At 36.5% G+C, this 20,666-nt stretch overlaps 2 protein-coding genes and 1 long non-coding RNA gene across 4 annotated transcripts; 2 read left to right on the top strand and 1 right to left on the bottom strand.

The window, feature by feature from the left end:
* Nucleotides 1–8,625: 8,625 nt before the first annotated feature.
* On the bottom strand, nucleotides 8,626–13,927 carry LOC107568692 (uncharacterized). The gene is made up of 4 exons (XR_001606798.1): nucleotides 13,864–13,927; nucleotides 12,416–12,553; nucleotides 9,070–9,128; nucleotides 8,626–8,963 (listed from the first exon to the last, which is right to left on the bottom strand). It is a non-coding gene; the product is annotated as an uncharacterized lncRNA (long non-coding RNA).
* Nucleotides 11,502–15,141, top strand: gabrp (gamma-aminobutyric acid type A receptor subunit pi). The gene is made up of 9 exons (XM_016254670.1): nucleotides 11,502–11,711; nucleotides 11,791–11,903; nucleotides 12,013–12,080; nucleotides 12,171–12,388; nucleotides 12,510–12,592; nucleotides 12,701–12,838; nucleotides 13,856–14,008; nucleotides 14,115–14,308; nucleotides 14,392–15,141. Exons 1-9 carry the CDS (start codon nucleotides 11,659–11,661, stop codon nucleotides 14,707–14,709), a joined length of 1,338 nt encoding a protein of 445 aa, XP_016110156.1. The 5' UTR covers nucleotides 11,502–11,658; the 3' UTR covers nucleotides 14,710–15,141.
* A 1,369-nt stretch (nucleotides 15,142–16,510) lies between these two features.
* On the top strand, nucleotides 16,511–20,392 carry LOC107568691 (securin-like). Of its 2 annotated transcripts, none has more exons than XM_016254671.1 (6): nucleotides 16,511–16,677; nucleotides 16,900–17,006; nucleotides 17,089–17,243; nucleotides 19,893–19,965; nucleotides 20,051–20,200; nucleotides 20,292–20,392. In XM_016254671.1, exons 1-6 carry the CDS (start codon nucleotides 16,526–16,528, stop codon nucleotides 20,375–20,377), a joined length of 723 nt encoding a protein of 240 aa, XP_016110157.1. In that variant the 5' UTR covers nucleotides 16,511–16,525; the 3' UTR covers nucleotides 20,378–20,392. The 2 variants fall into 2 exon arrangements, with proteins under 2 accessions (XP_016110157.1, XP_016110158.1); XM_016254672.1 differs by having other exon boundaries at nucleotides 16,600–16,677; nucleotides 16,908–17,006.
* Nucleotides 20,393–20,666: the final 274 nt, after the last annotated feature.

The following is a 20,666-nucleotide window of genomic DNA, read 5'->3' as shown; positions in this document are numbered from 1 at the left end:
GTGCCCCCCCCCCCCTCCCCTTACAGTTCACGGGTATTCTCTAGCACTAGCTATACAGCAGTTATACACTCGTTATTGTGCTGCATTATGGGATTGAATGAGGGCACTCGATAATGTCTACCATGGTTTCAGACACCAAAACAAATGGTTGTTCCCTTGGACATTGCGCTTGAGTCTTGGCTCCGACAAGCAAAAATAGCTAAAAATGTAGAACATATCAATGGAAATATAATTTTACTCTTAATAAAGACACCTTCTTACGTCTTCACCCATGCCTGTTGACCTTTAAATTATCTAATGTCATGAGCCAGAAGCATGTATGCACTGATGCATGCTGATCAGGCTGGTATCCTCAGGTATCCCCCACCCCACACACATACAGCATTCATCAGCATATACCAACATGCCTCCACAGTGGGACTGAAATGGACTTTCCTATGGAATTAGTGCTTCTCCTACTGGAGATGTCAAGCAGATGCATGCTGCACTCGTGATGGTGATTTACAATAGATATGCAATGTGACTGGAAATAAAGATAAATAAATAAATAAAAAATCAGATTTTTATGCACAGCAACTAATATGATTGTGATTTTATTGTATATTATTTATATGACTACTAATCTTTAATTTCTCATACAGTAGATGAGTATATGGCTATATCAATAAAAAATAAGCAAAAAATGCATCAGTATTTGAGGGTTTAGAATTCATGCGACAACAAATCTGCACATCAATTAAAAATATGATACCATTGGCTTTTAACAAGAGCAATTTTGCAAATCCCAAATATATTATATGATTGTCAAAAATAGGGGGTCGTAACAAAGCCAAGACCACACTACAAGCCCTAAGGAGACAATACACTGCCTCATTATACTGCTATGGAGTTTTGCAATGGCATTAGTCATCATGGGTAATGCAACATAAACCATTACAAATGGAAAGGATTTGCTAGGAACTGAAAGTGCAAGAGAGAGACCCAGAGAATTGCAGTATTTCACCAGGGAGAAAATAATAGATTAAACTGTCAACAAAACGGATGAGATTATGTTCTTTTAACCTTGACTTGAGGTTGCCAGGCTACTGTCTCTTACTCCAGTGACCTGGCCTGCATACAGCCTATGGGATAGGAACAGCTAGTATGTGGAGAATACAGATGTGTATACAGGGCAGAAAAACAAGTAAATGAAGCTGGTGTGCTTGATAGCAAGGGAGGGGGGTGGGGTGTAGAAAGTGCATTTGTATGCAGGTGGTTGCACTGCTTAAAAAAAGAATAACAGATTATAAACACATAATTGGGTGAATAAGTAATTAATTAATAAGTAATTTAGAAGATTGCAAGGAAAAACTAAGAAAGCCCAGTATATAAATATATAATATATATACAAACGCATCATTCATTTGTTGTTTTGTGGTATATGTTTTTATGTAATATATTCTATATAATGGGCTTCCTATACGTGTGTATTTATCGCTCACTATATTAAACTGATATTGCTAATAGGAGAAAAAAACTGCAGTTCATTTGCATGTTCTGAAATGTAAGCTTTTCTCTGTGTCGGTCAATTAAATTGTTCACTGGAGAGAAACATAAATGAGCTATACTGTGCAGGCGTCTCCTGCAGCACTAATGGAGGTGTCAATAGTGTGCCCAAGGTAGAGATCTGTTTCACTCATCATTTCCAGCTGCTTAACATCACACACTACCAGCACACTGGTACTGAAATCCCACTGCCCTCATTTCCTCACCTTTTTATTTACCAATGTTTTATTCATTTCATTCTCTCTAGGCACATTCCTTTTCCTTTGGCATTGCTAGGAACTATGACATTATTCAACATGTCATTTAGCCAACTGTCTGCTCTAAAAGCAAGTCATATGTCTGAAGATGTTTTAAGAGTTTAGTGTGTGTGTGTGTGTGTGTGTGTGTGTGTGTGTGTGTGTGTGTGTGTGTGTGTGTGTTTGTGTGTGTTTGCAATCCTTTTAGGTTGCATATGCAGGCACATAACAGAAATAAAAAAAAGAAATTATATGAGTAAAGACAAGGAAATTATAATGGAGAAAAACTTCTCAGGGGTAATGAGTAAAATGTCCAGAGATTAATTTTAAATAAGGGAAGAGGTTGTTTGGTTACACTGATGCAAAATCCCACTTGCCTCTCGTCAGTAAATGTGGATATGGGGGTGGTCTGTTCATCACCTTCCCTGATGAATCCTGATTGGCCAGTTCAGTTCTTGGTCACCCTGCAGAGATTTGAGTGCCGTTAATTCCGGTTTATTGTTTATTTATTCAGGATATGTGTCACTTATTATAAAAGGAAAGAAAAGAGTCAGGTCCACAATTGAAATGGACATCTAAATATAAAATATTTACTAAATCCTCACCCTCCCTCAGCCATCTCTCAGCACAAGTCTGTTCTTACAAAATTCCAGTGGATGTAAGCAGATTACTAACCTCTAGATTATCACATTTTATTAATTTTTCCCTTTGAAACACTGCAGATCATAAGATAAAATGGTCAAAAGAATCACACAGCTGATGATCTGACTGTTTTTAATACAAGAAATATACTATGAACTCCATTTGGTTCAGTGCCCACAGGGGTGAGCCATAGACCAAGCCGCGCTAATGCCTATATAGGCATTGTCTGCATAGGTTGGCATGCAGACAAGAAATGCTCTCTTCTTTCACTGAAAACTGACCACTGGAGTACATCCCGCCCGTGAGAGGGTAAATGAGAGCGACCGAGTAATAAAAAATAGAGAGAGAGAGAGTGGGAACATAGAGCGAGGGAGACAGACACAGAATCTGCACATCCTCACAACCAGCACACCTTTACCGTGCACAACTGGACTAAAGACTGAACTGAGAAACTAAAAAAGGTGAGTACAGCAAACTGTGCATAAATTCGGTGAGAATTTAAAGTCTGTGATGAAAGCGGACAGAAAGATACAATAATGGTTCTTAGGATTCTTAATAAGAACCATTTTCCTGGCTATAAGATTTTTTTTAAAGATTAAAGGTTCTTGATGTTTTATTATAGAATAATTTCGTGTTCTTTAAAAAGCATCAGTACATATTGTAGATGATTTTCTAAAGAACTATTGAATGAGAATTTATTGGTGCAACTTAAAGGAATAGTTCATTTACTGACCCTCATGTCATTCCAAACCTGTATGACTTTCTATCTTCTATGGAACATAAAAGAAAATGTCACAGTGTTTGTTTTGTTTTTTAAAATAATGGACGCTAATAGTCACCAGAACTGTTTGATTTCCACCATTCATTAAAATATCTTCTTGTTTTGAAGAAGAAAGTCATACAGATTTGGAAATAAATTAAGGTGAGAAAATGATGACAGATTTTTTATTTTAGAGTGAACTGTCCCTTTAAAAAATTATTCTATGACATCAGGCTGTAACCTTTTTGGGTCTTATTGGAGCCTTTATTTTTTTAAGAGTGTAGGACAAGATAAGGAAAATAGAAAGACCTGTGCATGTATTCAGGCTGGCTGAGCTGATATATTACAGCAACCTGCATGTAAATGGCAAGCTGGAGTGAATGTAAGTCATGTGATGACAAATGAGGTCATGAGGCACGTATGAAGTCATTTCATTTTTCGCTCTCATGTATGAGCTGCACTGCCACACAGATCTGTAATTATAAAACTGTCTTGAGTGATCTACTAAAATGTGTGTGTGTGTGTGTGTGTGTGTGTGTGTGTGTGTGTGTGTGTGTGTGTGTGTGTGTGTTTGTGTGTGTTTGCAATCCTTTTAGGTTGCATATGCAGGCACATAACAGAAATAAAAAAAAGAAATTATATGAGTAAAGACAAGGAAATTATAATGGAGAAAAACTTCTCAGGGGTAATGAGTAAAATGTCCAGAGATTAATTTTAAATAAGGGAAGAGGTTGTTTGGTTACACTGATGCAAAATCCCACTTGCCTCTCGTCAGTAAATGTGGATATGGGGGTGGTCTGTTCATCACCTTCCCTGATGAATCCTGATTGGCCAGTTCAGTTCTTGGTCACCCTGCAGAGATTTGAGTGCCGTTAATTCCGGTTTATTGTTTATTTATTCAGGATATGTGTCACTTATTATAAAAGGAAAGAAAAGAGTCAGGTCCACAATTGAAATGGACATCTAAATATAAAATATTTACTAAATCCTCACCCTCCCTCAGCCATCTCTCAGCACAAGTCTGTTCTTACAAAATTCCAGTGGATGTAAGCAGATTACTAACCTCTAGATTATCACATTTTATTAATTTTTCCCTTTGAAACACTGCAGATCATAAGATAAAATGGTCAAAAGAATCACACAGCTGATGATCTGACTGTTTTTAATACAAGAAATATACTATGAACTCCATTTGGTTCAGTGCCCACAGGGGTGAGCCATAGACCAAGCCGCGCTAATGCCTATATAGGCATTGTCTGCATAGGTTGGCATGCAGACAAGAAATGCTCTCTTCTTTCACTGAAAACTGACCACTGGAGTACATCCCGCCCGTGAGAGGGTAAATGAGAGCGACCGAGTAATAAAAAATAGAGAGAGAGAGAGTGGGAACATAGAGCGAGGGAGACAGACACAGAATCTGCACATCCTCACAACCAGCACACCTTTACCGTGCACAACTGGACTAAAGACTGAACTGAGAAACTAAAAAAGGTGAGTACAGCAAACTGTGCATAAATTCAGTGAGAATTTAAAGTCTGTGATGAAAGCGGACAGAAAGATACAATAATGGTTCTTAGGATTCTTAATAAGAACCATTTTCCTGGCTATAAGATTTTTTTTAAAGATTAAAGGTTCTTGATGTTTTATTATAGAATAATTTCGTGTTCTTTAAAAAGCATCAGTACATATTGTAGATGATTTTCTAAAGAACTATTGAATGAGAATTTATTGGTGCAACTTAAAGGAATAGTTCATTTACTGACCCTCATGTCATTCCAAACCTGTATGACTTTCTATCTTCTATGGAACATAAAAGAAAATGTCACAGTGTTTGTTTTGTTTTTTAAAATAATGGACGCTAATAGTCACCAGAACTGTTTGATTTCCACCATTCATTAAAATATCTTCTTGTTTTGAAGAAGAAAGTCATACAGATTTGGAAATAAATTAAGGTGAGAAAATGATGACAGATTTTTTATTTTAGAGTGAACTGTCCCTTTAAAAAATTATTCTATGACATCAGGCTGTAACCTTTTTGGGTCTTATTGGAGCCTTTATTTTTTTAAGAGTGTAGGACAAGATAAGGAAAATAGAAAGACCTGTGCATGTATTCAGGCTGGCTGAGCTGATATATTACAGCAACCTGCATGTAAATGGCAAGCTGGAGTGAATGTAAGTCATGTGATGACAAATGAGGTCATGAGGCACGTATGAAGTCATTTCATTTTTCGCTCTCATGTATGAGCTGCACTGCCACACAGATCTGTAATTATAAAACTGTCTTGAGTGATCTACTAAAATGGATGGAAAGGAAACAATTACAAGACTGGGCCGGATGTGAAGGTGTTCTCAAAAATGGAAAGAGGACAGATGAAGGTAACATGAATTAAAGAGAACCTGAAAGTTGTGGCAGAGGAGGGAGAAAAGGAAGGAGGCATGTTGATAATCTGTCAAGTGGATTGTGATGGGAACGAAGGATGGAGGAAATAGCTATTCATGGGCTGAGACGATTGCTGGCGGTCATCTGATTCTCTGCCATAAACCATCTCGGGCTCTATCTCGGTTCGATTCAGACATAAGTTACTGCCTCAGACAACATGCTGGTCTAAGCTCTTCTGCTGGATTTCAGTAGTTCACCAGTCAGAGCCTGATGTCTGCAGGTCTAAAGGGGAGGATGCCAGGCCATTCCTTCATCTAGGGCGCATCTGGTGCCTCTCAGATCTGAATGCTACTATCCTGTCAAATAAGCTAGCAAAGGTTGGGAGCTTCTTAATAAACAGGCCTCGCAAAAACAACAGCATTGGTGTAGGTTTCTAAGCTGTGGAGGCAACATTTGAGAAAGTTTTCCATTTCAGAAACCGTCTGATTTGCACCAGAAGAAAGACATTAATCCAAGAAGGAAGCAAGGCTTCCCTGGAGCCAGAGGTTATATAATTGAGCTTACTGAGGCGTCACCTGTGCTGTCAAACATTCCTTTATCCGTCGGTTTGAATCCAGCACCTCTGTTTACAATGTTGTGTGGGTTTAAAGCCTGAGGACGATGTGAAGAGTCGGCTTCAATTATGGAGAGCCGGTCAATCCGTAGGGATATGATTAAAGCAGGTTCACTGTCCATCTCCGGCAGCATTCCATCTGATAAAATAATATAAATGGAAGACTGCTGAACAAAAAGCAATAAGACATGGATGGACACAAAAAAAACAACTGCTGTCAAATTGATATGTTACTTGAGTTGTAAATAAATGTAGCCTGAGAAGTGCTAAATAATGAAGCCATAACCAGACCTGGATGGAATTTTAATATTTAATATCAGATTTTTTTTTTTTACATTGTCTGCACTCATTTGCAGCACAAATGTCAGCATTCCAAGAAACAAATTTAGAGGTGTAAGGCTATAGTAGGCAAAAAACAGCATGTGAAATTGAAGTCTCTGAATTCACAGTATTCATAAAACAGTGGCTAAAATGATGACCTACTGATGACCTACTACTTCAGTTGAGATTTTGAATTGTGCATCCAATGGCCACTTTATTATCTCATGAGGCCACGAAAGAGGACAGCATAGCGACGCAACGCACACTGGTAGGTCATATGACAATAACATGACTAATGTAATAAATGCAATTTGGGGAAGTCCTAATGGTTAGAGAGTTGGACTCGTAACCCAAAGGTTGCGGGTTCGAGTCTCGTACCGGCAGGGATTGTAGGTGGGGGGAGTGAATGCTCTCTTCCACCTTCAATACCATGACTGAGGTGCCCTTGAGCAAGGCACCGAACCCCCAAGTGCCGCAGCAAAAAAATGGCTCTGTCTGTGTGTGTGTGTGTGTGTGTGTGTGTGTGTGTGTGCGCACTTTGGATGGGATAAATGCAGAGCACTAATTTATGGGTCACCAAGTATGGGTCACCATACTTGGCCACATGTCACGTCACTAAATCGCTAAAAATCCAGATTACATTCAGACTATATAGATATATTATATATCCTCATTTGTAAGTCGCTTTGGATAAAAGCATCTACTAAATGTCAATGTAAATATTTTAACAGTCACGAAGCAAATACTTATTCAAAAGCCCACACGTTGCACTGGCCAATATGGAAGTTGTCTTGGACTGATTCTGACACCTAGTTTGTGGATGTAGCATTGCTGGAAAGCATTAAGCATTACGTTTTCAGCTAATGATTCGAAATGACAATCCATTTTTGACTGGGTATAAATAGTACAGTAGACAGCCTACTGCTAAACACTCTATCCTGAGAAATCCTAAAAGAACATACTGATAAACATGATGAAAAGATGGGGAGAAAACAGCATGACAAGAGATAGAGATAGAAAGGAGAATTGGGGAAATAAAATGTCATATATCATCTCACAGAAACTTCAAAAGTAGCAGGTGTGTCAAAAATGATAGGGACACAGGAAACAAAAGAAATGAAAGACAACGATGCAAAATGGGATGTAAATTTGCTACAAGGAACAAACAGCATTGTGATTGAAACTAAAAAGGGGGCAGTTGCGTGAGAGGAAAAGATAGAGATTAGAAGAATTCAGCATGTCACAAGCCACATGAGATTGTCAATGACACTGATTTATAGGGAGCCGAGCAATGAAGAGATTCATCTATAAAACTACAGGTGCCATCAGAGGCATGAGATACAGCTGTGCACATGTACATAAGAGAGAGAGAGAGAGGGGGAGAGAGAGACATTAGGAGGTTGGGGGAATGGGGAGGCAGAGAGGGGTTATTCTCTGAGCTAGTCAAGTTTAAGTCACAGGAGACCCATGAAAAAAGGAGACAAAGAAAAGGATTGAGAACAACCTGGATACGTCTTGCTGGAACACTAAGAGAGAAAAAGAGACCAAGAAGAAGAGTGAAGGGTACAGCCACAATGATCTGCATCTCAGATCTCCACAGGTAACTGCTGTCATTGTGATGTTCATGCGGCATGACAGAGACGGGGACAGCTGATGGATGGAGGGAGGAGGTGGAGGAGGAGAGGAATAATTGAAGAATGGGAAAATGGAAATGAGAAAGAATATGTAGTGGGAATGATGAGACGGGTGACGTGCCTACAAGAAGATGGAACACTGTTTACATTCTGGAGAATATATGTGATAGATTTTGTAACGATAATTCTGGCAGTTAATATGTGATTTTAAATTACTGCAATAGTGAGGGCTTGTGAAAAAGCTGGAAAAAATATATATATATTTAAATATATTCATGTTAAATTACTGACACGTGATACTCTCAAGACTTGTACACTGTCACACATCAGGGGGCAAAATGTCTGATTTATGTGACTAATTTAGAAATAGAAGTGCACTGACATTTTGAAAAATTGCTCTAATCTAAAAGAATCCATTGAGAAAAAGAGAGGAGGAGAGAGAGACTTAGAATAAAAGAAAAAGAAAGAAAGAGAGAAAGAGAAATGGTTGGTGGGGGCTGATCTGTGGTAAAATGGTCCAGTGCCTTTCATTACGGACTACTTCTTGTTCAGGTCCCATGACAATAACTGCAGTGGCAATTGCTGGTATGTCTTGAGGCAAGGCAATCAGCATCATAAGATTAAAGTGAAGAGAAAGAGTGACTGGGAAGTTGTGCATTTAATAAAATGGTACATTAATGAAAATCTGTTGGTGGTGCAGTTGCATGCGTGTGGGCAGAGAGGACTGCTGCCATCTTGTGGTAAAGTTCTGGGACATTAAAGTTTGCATGGTTTATGGGTATTTAGGAGGGTCAACAGGACCAGTCCCCCAGGACCTTCAGCTGAGAGACACCTGAAAAAAAATTCTAATGGAAAATTAATATTCATTGAGAAGCAGTGCTTAAATGTTCTCAATTAACAAATTATAACTGCATACAAAAGTGTATTAATAGAATTACCAAGTGTATTAATACTGCAAAAAGATATTGCAGACAGGGTTCCCACAATCACTGAAAATCTGAAAATGTCATGGGATTTTAAAATCGTGTTTACCAGAACAGGAAAAGTCATGGAAATTTCTATTCACAATTGCTATTCACAATCAAATCAGTCATTTAAAGGGATAGTTCACCCAAAAAATTAATATTCTGTCATTATTTACTCACCCTCAAATTGTTCTAACCCAGTTTGACTTTCTGTCTTCTGTTGAATATAAAAGAAGATATTTTGGGGGCAAACAGTTTATGGGGGGCTCGAGCCCCTGCCCCTTTAATCATGGACCCTAAAGTGCCCTTTAGGTTAGAGCTGTAGTCAAGTCCAGCTTTGTCGAGTCCAAGACAAGTCCAAGACCAGGACTAGTCGAGACCGAGTCAAGACCGAGTCCAAAGAGGTTTGAGTCCAAGTCAAGTCCAAGTCCAAAAGTTTCGAGTCCAAGTCAAGACCGAGTCCAAATGAGAACATTTGTGGAGTCCAATGACCAAGTCCGAGACAAGTCCGAGTGCAAACACCAACGAGTCCGAGACAAGTCCGAGACCATAGAAAAATGTCTTGAGTCTGGACTACAGCCCTACTTTAGGTATTCTAGCCAGGGGGAAACACCCCACCCAACCCATGTAAGACAGTTGAGACCAGCAACTGTAACCAACCAACAATCTACTTTTATGTTCAACAGAAAAAGAAAAAAAAATCAAACAGGTTTGGAATAACTTGAGGGTGAGTAAATGATGACAGAATTTTCATTTTTGGGTCAACTCTCCCTTTAAATAAACTAGACAAGAAGCTAAAACTGCAGTCCTTTGCCAGGCATAATTTTTATATAAAATCTCAATTGTAAGAAATAAAGCCAGAAGTCTAAGACATTTCAAGAGCCAAACATGGAATACAAAGGCGCAATCAAAAGATCTTATTCTCTAATTTGTTTTTGTGTTTTTTTTAACGGTTAAATTACATTTTATTAATCAGAAAGCATGTCTAATTAATTAAAATCATGAAACTTAAACAATTTAACATCAATTTATTAAAAGTTTTACAAAAATTACATGTTTAGGGCCCGATGAAATGTTTTATTTTTTCCAACCTTATGTTTTTTTGTTACCAAATTCTGATTTAGCATTTCTAATTATTTGAAAGCATAAAAACAAGTTTCATTTATTCTTACAATAGCCTTGTGATTTTTTGCTCTGAAATTCTGTGTGTATTACATTTTTAAGGCATAACATATTCATTTAATCTATCTTTTGAGTAATGAAAATTAAACACATTTTATTTTTGGGAAAATAAAAGTCATTTAATACTACAATTAAAACATTGAAGAAATATTGTATGATTATTCATTAAAAATGATGTTTTTTTTATTATTTTTTATTATTGTGTTGTGTATTTAAATTGGTCTGATTATCAAATGAAGGCATAAAACATTAATTTATTTTTTAATAATGAAAATTAAACTTTTTTTGCAAACAAAAGGGGATTTACTATTAAATCATGGATGAATTATTGTGTGATTATTCCTTAAAATGTGACGTTTTAATAATTTACGTAGTAGCATAGTATTACGTACATTCTACTCAACAATAGTCATATATTTCTGCCACAATGCCTTCAAGTTAAACCGAACTTTTATTTTGATGGGTTGCCGTGAATACCTTTACATTTCTGTGTGTATATGATATGAAGATAGTTTTACTATCCCTAAACGGTCAAATGCTCATGAAGTGACTCTCAGCGCAGTTCTGGAGATGTTGTTCATGTATTCATGTATTTATGTATTATTTAGTGAGACGGCAGACTGAAATCGCAGCAAGCATCAGTACAAGTGGCAAACAAAACCGCACGTCTGCGCCATTTCATTAACACAGAGACACGAATAATTCATATTCAAATAGTCGTTTTGCGGCTTAATATAATATCGCCCCCCTAATATAATGGCAGGAGAAACACTGAACAGTGTGTGGGATGACAAGGTTAGGACCATCAGCAACTGGTGCCCAGGGTGTCGAAGGGCCATGATGCCTATTACATACATTCTACTCAACAATAGTCATATATTTCTGCCACAATGCCTTCAAGTTAAACCGAACTTTTATTTTGATGGGTTGCCGTGAATACCTTTACATTTCTGTGTGTATATGATATGAAGATAGTTTTACTATCCCTAAACGGTCAAATGCTCATGAAGTGACTCTCAGCGCAGTTCTGGAGATGTTGTTCATGTATTCATGTATTTATGTATTATTTAGTGAGACGGCAGACTGAAATCGCAGCAAGCATCAGTACAACAAAACCGCACGTCTGCGCCATTTCATTAACACAGAGACACGAATAATTCATATTCAAATAGTCGTTTTGCGGCTTAATATAATATCGCCCCCCTAATATAATGGCAGGAGAAACACTGAACAGTGTGTGGGATGACAAGGTTAGGACCATCAGCAGCTGGTGCCCAGGGTGTCGAAGGGCCATGATCCGTACATGATGGGGAAAATTTTAACATATTTTTCTTAAATTCTCTTCACAGCCACTGCTCATCTGTCTCACATTATCACAGAATGCTGCTCTATCTTCTGTTCTGGATGAGTCTATTTCTGTTGATTACAAACGGGTGAGAGATAAACATCTGACGCACTGAGACTAAGAATCACCAGACATCCACACTATTAACATTTCTCCCTGTCTCCCAGTGAAAGAGGATTTTATGGGAATCATTATGGCGAGCGGAATGATTCACAACTGCAGCCCACCATACAGAAGCTGATGAAAGGCTACAATCGATACCTAAGGCCAAACTTTAACCGTGAGGGCTACCTGAAGCTAATTAAATATAGATGGAGAATTTAAAAAAAACATATAGTTATTTAAATAATTAAAACCCAATAATAAGAACACATTCTTTGTTTCCACAGAGGGGCCTGTTGAAATTGGAATGAGTCTGGATATTGCCAGTATTGATGCCATCTCTGAGATTAACATGGTATTATTTACATTTATAAACTTACTCTGATATGAGGCTTCAGGCAACAGATTAACGGGATTCTGATCAATTCTGTTCATATACCTTTAGGACTACACAACCACCATCTTCCTAAGACAACGATGGCGAGATTCCCGCCTCATATTCCCTGGAAATGAAAGTCTTAGTCTGGACGGACGGCTGGTTTCTTTGCTGTGGATCCCTGATACGTTCATCCCTGATTCTAAGCGTTCTTTCCTCCATGATGTAACTGTGGAGAACCGTCTGATCCGCATCTTCAGCAATGGCACTGTGCTCTACGCTCTTCGGTAAACACTGAATTTACAACTTCTTACCAAAGACTGAACAGCTGCTCCAGGCAGATGTATGTGCATCTGGGGAACATTCCCACTGAAATGGTTCAATCAATATTCCTCCCTTTCTCCACAGCATAACAGCAACCATCGCCTGCATCATGGACCTCACCAAGTATCCTATGGATAGACAAGAGTGTACTTTGCAATTAGAAAGCTGTAAGCGTTTTCACTCTCAAACTGGTTTTTCCTTATTTTATTTTACTGGTTATTCAAGAGCAGCCTGTTCAAACCCTTAAATCTGTATGTGTGTGCATACATGTTCAGGGGGCTATAATTTACAGGATGTAGTGTTTTACTGGACCCGAGGGAATGACTCAGTGAAGGGGTTAGATACACTGCGTCTGGCCCAGTACAGTGTGGAGAGCTACTACACAACCGTATCTGAAGCTGCGTATGAAACAGGTAAAAACATCTAATTTTATTGTGAATATCTTGGCCACTTTTAGTTTATTTTACTAAAAAGTACCAGTCAGTCTTTCAGTCACATTCTACATTTATATTTACGCATTTGGCAGACGCCGTCCTTCTAAGCGGCTTACACCGCAATCATGGTTTACAAAATCCTAAAAAAGAATTTGGACACTTAAGCCAGACTTAAAGATGTATGAATGTCACTCCGTTTGATAACAAAAGATCATCCAAGTGGCATTTCAAAGAAAATAGCACAAGCACCACAAGCATAACTATTCCACAAAAAGAGGTTTTAGGTTTAGAATGATAATCCAAACAATTGCATAGCATATTTGTCTGCAGATGCCACTTGGTTTGATCATCTGTTTATTAATTTTTTTAATGGACTACAATTCATACTACTTTTTGGTCCCATTGTACATTTAATCATTACATGTATTTCCTAGTAATAAAACTTTGGTGTTGCTAGTGCTGCTAGTGCTGCTAGAAACTGCTGTCTAAAATTTTTTTTTTAAATCAGTTAAATTTACAGTTAAAAAAAGCACCATAAATAATACACTGACAATCTATCAGCTATTACAGGATGGCATGTTGGTGCCTGTATATTTTATCTCATAATCACACATTTTTAAGTGATACTACAACTACCAATATTAGCATTTTACATTATAATGTACCGAAAACCACGATAATACAGGTATTAAAACAGAAAGCAACCGCAGGGACTTCTGGGAATGTATTTTTATATTTTTTTTCACACACTCACACACAGATATATATATATATATATATATATATATATGGTTTTTACTTGGAAATTTTTTTTTATTTTATATATAATGCAATATTAAACCATTTACAACCATTTCCATTGTATATGATAAAATATCTTACAGTTAATCAATGAACTATTTTTAATGTAGCATTTTTAGTACTTTTTGTGAAAATTGCACACATTTTTTTTCTTTTTTACAGTGAATAACCTGCAATATTCTGGATCTGTTGCAGGTTTTTACCCGAAGCTAGTGCTGCACTTCTCTTTACGTAGAAATGTGCTGTTCTTCATTCTGGAGACATATGTGCCCTCAACACTGCTGGTGGTTCTGTCATGGGTGTCTTTTTGGATCAGTCAATCCTCCGTTCCAGCTCGTACCTGCATCGGTCAGTGATTCCAAGAGCTTATTACTCTAAAAAAAACATTTGCTACAAAAGATTTCTGGATTATAGAAAAACTAAATATTCTCTATCAAATCCATTTATTTGACAGGGGTGACCACCGTTCTTACCATGACCACACTAATGATGGGTGCCAGGACCTCGCTTCCCAATGCCAACTGCTTCATTAAGGCTATCGACGTCTATCTCGGCATCTGTTTCACCTTCATCTTTGGTGCTCTGCTGGAATATGCCTGTGCTCATTTCTGCACCATGCAGCACCAAACCATTGTAGATGTGCAAAGGGTGAGAAACCTCTGGATAGAGGCTAAAATGACACATTTTTACAACCTGTTGTATTTTAACATTTTTACATGAAATTTTCACAGGAACTGCTCAAAGAATTTGAGGAGTCAAATGGTATGACTCACTTGGCAAATTCAACGTCACCCAAAAAGATGCAGACTGAAGAATCCACTCAGCAGGAGACGCCTGAACAATCTGTGACATGCGAAGGGAATGAGGCCACAGACAAGAAGAAAGAGAAGGGGTGCGGTTTGTCCTCCGTAAAGCAAATGTCTCGCCGAGCAGCATCCATGATGAGTGTCGAGAATCCTAACAACATCGACAGACATGCACGTGTATTTTTCCCCATGGTATTTCTCCTTGTCAATATTTTCTACTGGTTCTACTACCTTTTATTCTAATGGATAAACCACTCTTAATGAACAAAGTATTGCACAAATGACTGTAAAAGTGAAAAGTGTTGACTCCCTATCAATTACAGTTAAATAGTGGCCTATAACAAGGACCTGGACTTGGTTCATTGTTGCACTGAAGAAAGTAGGCCTATTTCTACACAACAATGAAAGTGAAGATCACATGGACACACATAAATCACCATACAGACTCATCTGTAGCAGGACACAAAAAAGGATGCTGTTCTACGAGTCCACTCTTTGATTTAGCCTATTTAAGGGTTCAAAGCTTTACTTGTTTTTTCTTCTTGCTTTGTTTTGCTAGTTAAACGTAATGCGCTGTAAGGCTGATGTAAAATCCATAAGCACTGACCATAATAAATGGCACTAAGTAAAACCAATAATGGTCAGTGTATGCATGTCATTATGTACAGTGCGGTACGCAAGTCTGAGTCAGGGGTGTAATTCAAACCTGTAAATACATAAAAAAAATTGTAAAAAAAATTTGAGAAATGTTTAAGATTATGCAATATTTCTAGGTGCCCAATAAATTAATTTCGGAACTCCGATGGTTCACCACTAGGGGGTGTTGATCTCAAAGTGAACCCATGATGAACCACTTCTGGTTGCCCAGTTAATCATGTGACATCAAATCCCACGAAATTTTACTATAAAAAAATTAAGAATTCAGGGCCAGATGTTGTGGGTTAAACAAAGGATAACTTCCCTTTAACACAGATGGCTATATAGTTTAAAAAATGTGTAAAAACATTCAGTACTTTCAACCTACAAATCACATCATACCTTAAAAATAACAAAATGATCTTACGATAGAATTAAATCCACCCCCTTCTCCTGACTGATAACACTACTCTTGCCTGCTGCTTTTTATAGACAGCTCTAATGAAAACACTTAATTAAATTAATTACATAAATTAATGAATTCATTAAATAATTAATTTAGTTCATTGTGTTAAGGGTTTGATTATACTTAAAACACATAACAAGCACTGCTATTTAATAGTATTTAAGTGTTTATCATTTATTTTAAAAAATATTTCTAAAAAAAAACATTTCGGTTTGTTTAGTAAGTTTGGTCTGAGTTCTTGATGCTTTTACAACGTTTTCACCAGCAGGTGTCGCCAGCATGTGCTGTTTATGGAGACAGATCAGCCTCAAAAATAACTCATTTGCAAAACAAATCCCGATCATGGAACATTGCACAGTACAAGCACAGCCTTGAGCTTCTTGAGTCTGTTCAGTAAAGAGTGTTTTGTTTGGTGGATTAAAAGCTCACCGCGATTGACTGAACGGAACATCCTCCAAAAAAAGACATTTATGAATCTTAACCTGCCAGGAAGGTCTCAAAAATACCACACACAAATTCAAAGCATGCACATGTGACCATTTGCAAATGCAGATTCAACGATCCATAAATACATGTAACATCATTCATAAATGTGTGATGGAAATTAATTCAAGAAATGTATATATACATATTTGTGTAAACATTTTAAATTCATTTAGGTAAGATGCATTTGTGTGAGCATTTGGGGAAATATTTATGCTTTTACTTGTGTATTTGTGAATTGTGTTTTGAATTTACGAATCGGATTTTGTAAATGTAAATTGTGCTGTGCATTTATGAATTTTGTTTTGCAAATGTGTTATTTTTGAGGCTGATCTGTCTCCATAGCTGTTTCAAGTGCTTCGAAACATCGAATCATTTTTCGAAGCAATTGGTTCAATGCTTCGAAAAGCTTCGTTTCTCCCATCACTAGCTTTACTCACTCTGGCCATAAGCTGGCACTGTCGCTGTAACCCAATGAACGAAGAAGAGCATCGCCTGGTCAACGAGGAAAAGCCATCAGCCAATCAGGAAGCAGGTTGCTTTTTAAAACTCAGCCGGGACACGCGGAACCAAAACAAACGGCATTTTGCTTGTGTAGAAAAGGAAAGACTAAACACAGAGAAACGGTAAGTTTTAACTAAAAAAAAAGAAGAAAAAACGAAGTTTAAGTTAAACTGTATATAGTGATTAAAGTCAGGTGATATTCTGCGGGTCACTTTTTTATTTAACGTAAAATTGGCAAACGGACTTGACCAAGCTGAACGAGTCGCTAAGTTACAAATCATGAATGGCATTATTTGAACCAAACAAGCTGCATTTCATTGTCTTGCTTTTCACCCTGTCGATAGATACAAAGATACAAAAATGGACACCATGATTTACTTGGATCAGGAGAACGGCAGACTGACCACTCCAGCCATCAAATCTCGCCAGAACAGACTGCACTCTGCTCCAGGTCAGTGCCAATATAGGCTTCGTCTCCTAACCAAAAAGAGACTACTCACCAAGTCCCTAATTTACGTCTGTCACATTTTCAGATCAGTGCTTGAGAACACCTCTGGCAGCAGGAAAGGCACGTCCTGGAGCTCCTCTGCAATCGGGCCGAAAAGCTTTGGGAGTCATAAATAAGGTTGTTGCTACCCAAGCAGCATCTCATAAAGCAGAGGAGAAGACTAAACCTGCTGAAGCCAAGGTTCGTTCTGGACGGCGGTGAAGTTAGTTTGACATTCATTAGACATTCGGGTTTTTTGCCAATTAAACTCTTTAAAGGCTTTTATGTTTTGAGCCCAAACTAGCTCAGATAGACATAAATATATGCCCTTCATGTTGCACAAGGCTTAATTTCTAGGAATTAAAAAAGAATAATTAACCATTTAAATTAATTAAACAATTTAACTACGTGACATTTTAATATAAAACCAATGCTAAAATGTTCGGAAAAACAACTGTTATCGCACGAAGCTCCGTTTTTGGAATTACAATTTTGTTTTTTTTATAATAATTGTACAATTTTTAATGTATGCAATAATATAAATCCATTAAACGACAACACCATTTGATCTAAAGGTATGAAACCCAACTGTAAAATATTCAGAATAATATTCCCTATAATGCACAAGTCTTGTTTTTTTCAGTTTATGCCTTTACTGTTTTTATATATAGCACTGAAACCATATTTTTCATATGTTTTACATACTGTATCCACTTAAATTAATTAAACTCTGACACAGTTTGAGATAAATGTATCAAACAACTGTAAAATATTTAGAATATTATTCCCTATAATGCACAAGGCTTGTTTTTTCAGATTATGCCTTTACAGTTTTTATATACAGTACTGAATCTCTATATTTTTTTAGGTTTTATATACTGTACCCCCCTAAATGAATTAAACTCTGACACCGTTTCAGATAAAGCTATCAAATCAACTGTAAAATATTCAGAATATTATTCCCCATAATGCACAGGGCTAATTTATCTATTGAAAGCATATGAAAAGTAGAGATGCAAAAGCCTTTAAGCTCCATCTGAAATGTTCTTCTAAAATGAGCATTTGTATCAGCTCCCATGTTTAGGTAAAGCACTTTCACTTTAATGGCAATCAATGTTATTTTCTTTGTGAAATGGCTGAATAAAAATGTATAATCTCAGGGAAAAAAAGGTACAACAAGGTTTTTTTTGTTTTCACATTAACTTGTGCATATTAGTCAAAAAAAAATTGAACAAACATATATAAAAAAAAACCTCCTCTCCATCTCTCGCTCATAGCAGACTAATGGTTGGATGTTTTTTTTTTATTTTTATTTTTATAGTTCCATCACATAAACATATAAGGCACTGTCATACAGTTTAAAGCATGTAAAACAGAAAAAATAAAAAATTGAACAAACATATATATATATAAAAAAATATATTAACAATAAAAATACCTGTATAAAAAGCTCTATATAACATTACGGCAGTTACATAAATATGAAAAGCTTTAGAATTTGTATTGTTTTTATAAGCTTCTTATTTTGTGATGTCATATTAGAAAGAGTTTCAAAATATATTTTAAGACCAGTGTTACAAAAGGTAATATGATGGTTTATTTGTATAATTTTTTTTACTTGTATATAAAGCTTTGATAAGATAATTAACAGAATAATAATTTTGTTTATCAGAAAAATTATGGGTTTTAAAAACCAAATATCATGAAGTTGTAAATTGAGGGCTTTGTTTATTTATATGGTGATATCCAAATGCTATGCCATGGCATACAAAGAGGTTTAAGTCATATTGATCAAATATGTATTCAGTACTGTATATAAAAACAAAGGCATAATCTGAAAAACTAAGCCTTGTGCATTAAAGTGAATAATATTTAGAGATTTGTATAGTTGTTTTGATACCTTTATCTCAAACTGTGTCAGAGTTTAATTAATTTAAGTGGATACAGTATATAAAGCATATGAAAAATATGGTTTCAGTGCTATGTATAAAAACAGTAAAGGCATAATCTGAGAAACCAAGCTTTGTGCATTGTAGGGAATAATATTCTGAATATTTTACAGTTGGTTTGATACCTTTTTATCTCAAACTGTGTCAGAGTTTAATTAATTTAAGTGGATACAGTATATAAAGCATATGAAAAATATGGTTTCAGTGCTATGTATAAAAACAGTAAAGGCATAATCTGAGAAACCAAGCTTTGTGCATTGTAGGGAATAATATTCTGAATATTTTACAGTTGGTTTGATACCTTTTTATCTCAAACTGTGTCAGAGTTTAATTCATTTAAGTGGGTACAGTATATAAAGCATGACAAATATGGTTTCAGTACTATATATAAAAACAATAAAGGCATAATCAGGAAAACCAAGACTTGTGCATTATAGGGAATATTATTCTGAATATTTTACAGTTGGTTTCATACCTTTAGATCAAATGGTATTGTCATTTAATGGATTTATATTATTGCATACATTAAAAATTGTAAAATTATTATAAAAAACATAAAATTGTAATTCCAAAAACAGAGCGTTGTGCGATAACAGTTATGTTTTTCCGAACATTTTAGCATTGGTTTTATATTATGTCGTCACGTAGTTAAATGGTTAATTATTATTTTTTTAATTCCTAGAAATTAAGCCTTGTGCAACATAGAGGGCATATATTTATGTCTATCGGAGTTAGTTTGGTCTCAAAACATAAAAGCCGCAAAGAGTTTATGTCACAAAAAAAACGAATGTCTAATGAATGTCAAACGTCAAACTAACTTAACCGCCGTTTGTTCTTGATATGCAGAGAAAACCGTATGAAAGTTGTTTGTAGGTTGATTAAATCGATTTTATTCCATCAGTGTAAGGTTCCTGCTCAGCCAGCTAGTGAGGAGTTGCCAGAGATCGAGAAGTGTTACCCATACAATCCAAGCGGTAAGACTGACCTGCTGTTTTATGGCTTTTAAGCTAAACTTTTGACTTCAGCTCTTGACAATTCTGTCCCATGTTAAATTTGTAGAGTTTGAGACCTGCGGTGTTCCAGATGAAGTCTACCTCAGTTGTTTCTCTCTGACTGGTCTGGGAAAACAGATGTGGCCAAATACGTTACCTGTGGAAGAGCTTATTATGGACCCATGTTTGCCACTCTCACCTTTAAAGATGCCCAGAGGTAATTGATCTATTTAGAAATGTAGCTTAAAGTTGTCTATGCAAAAAGTCTTTATGCCCAGTTAAACTTAAGTATTTTTCCTCTCATGCAGCAGTGGAATGCGTTGATGAAATGGAGGCATTCCTACAAACTATAAGTGAGCTGACTGTTGATTTGCCCCCTGAGTGTGAACTCTAAATTTTCATGTGGATTGTGAACTTTGTATTTTTAAAATGGTTTGCTTTTTAACTTTATTAAACGTTTTATGACACTTCTGTTCACTTTTGTTAATCTGACACGAAGACTAGGGTTTTTTTTTTTCTCGAGGGGTCAGTTCCTCACCAGCATTAAGATATCACTGAAGGTGTTGTACTTTAAACATTTAACTGACAATCTACTAATCCTCTTTCTGTAAATCCAGTATATAAGGAAATATCAAGTCTTGCAAAATCTAGTTCGCTAGTTGTCTTCATGGTCCGTTTAATTT

The sequence above is a fragment of the Sinocyclocheilus grahami genome, unplaced genomic scaffold (assembly GCF_001515645.1).
Source record: "Sinocyclocheilus grahami isolate Dianchi unplaced genomic scaffold, SAMN03320097.WGS_v1.1 scaffold1273.1, whole genome shotgun sequence".
In the NCBI taxonomy this organism is placed as follows: domain Eukaryota; kingdom Metazoa; phylum Chordata; class Actinopteri; order Cypriniformes; family Cyprinidae; genus Sinocyclocheilus; species Sinocyclocheilus grahami.
Note: the sequence above shows the minus strand (reverse complement) of the source record. Positions and strands in the feature narration are given on the sequence as shown.

Bases quoted from the DNA above. Each gene is read 5' to 3' on its own strand.
- gabrp (XM_016254670.1), top strand. From the start codon at position 11,659: ATGCTGCTCTATCTTCTGTTCTGGATGAGTCTATTTCTGTTGATTACA. The intron at 11,712-11,790 runs GTGAGAGATAAA...CCTGTCTCCCAG, and splicing joins TTTCTGTTGATTACAAACGG to TGAAAGAGGATTTTATGGGA. The intron at 14,009-14,114 runs GTCAGTGATTCC...TTTATTTGACAG, and splicing joins TCCAGCTCGTACCTGCATCG to GGGTGACCACCGTTCTTACC.
- LOC107568691 (XM_016254671.1), top strand. From the start codon at position 16,526: ATGAACGAAGAAGAGCATCGCCTGGTCAACGAGGAAAAGCCATCAGCC. The intron at 16,678-16,899 runs GTAAGTTTTAAC...CCCTGTCGATAG, and splicing joins AGACTAAACACAGAGAAACG to ATACAAAGATACAAAAATGG. The intron at 17,007-17,088 runs GTCAGTGCCAAT...TCACATTTTCAG, and splicing joins CAGACTGCACTCTGCTCCAG to ATCAGTGCTTGAGAACACCT.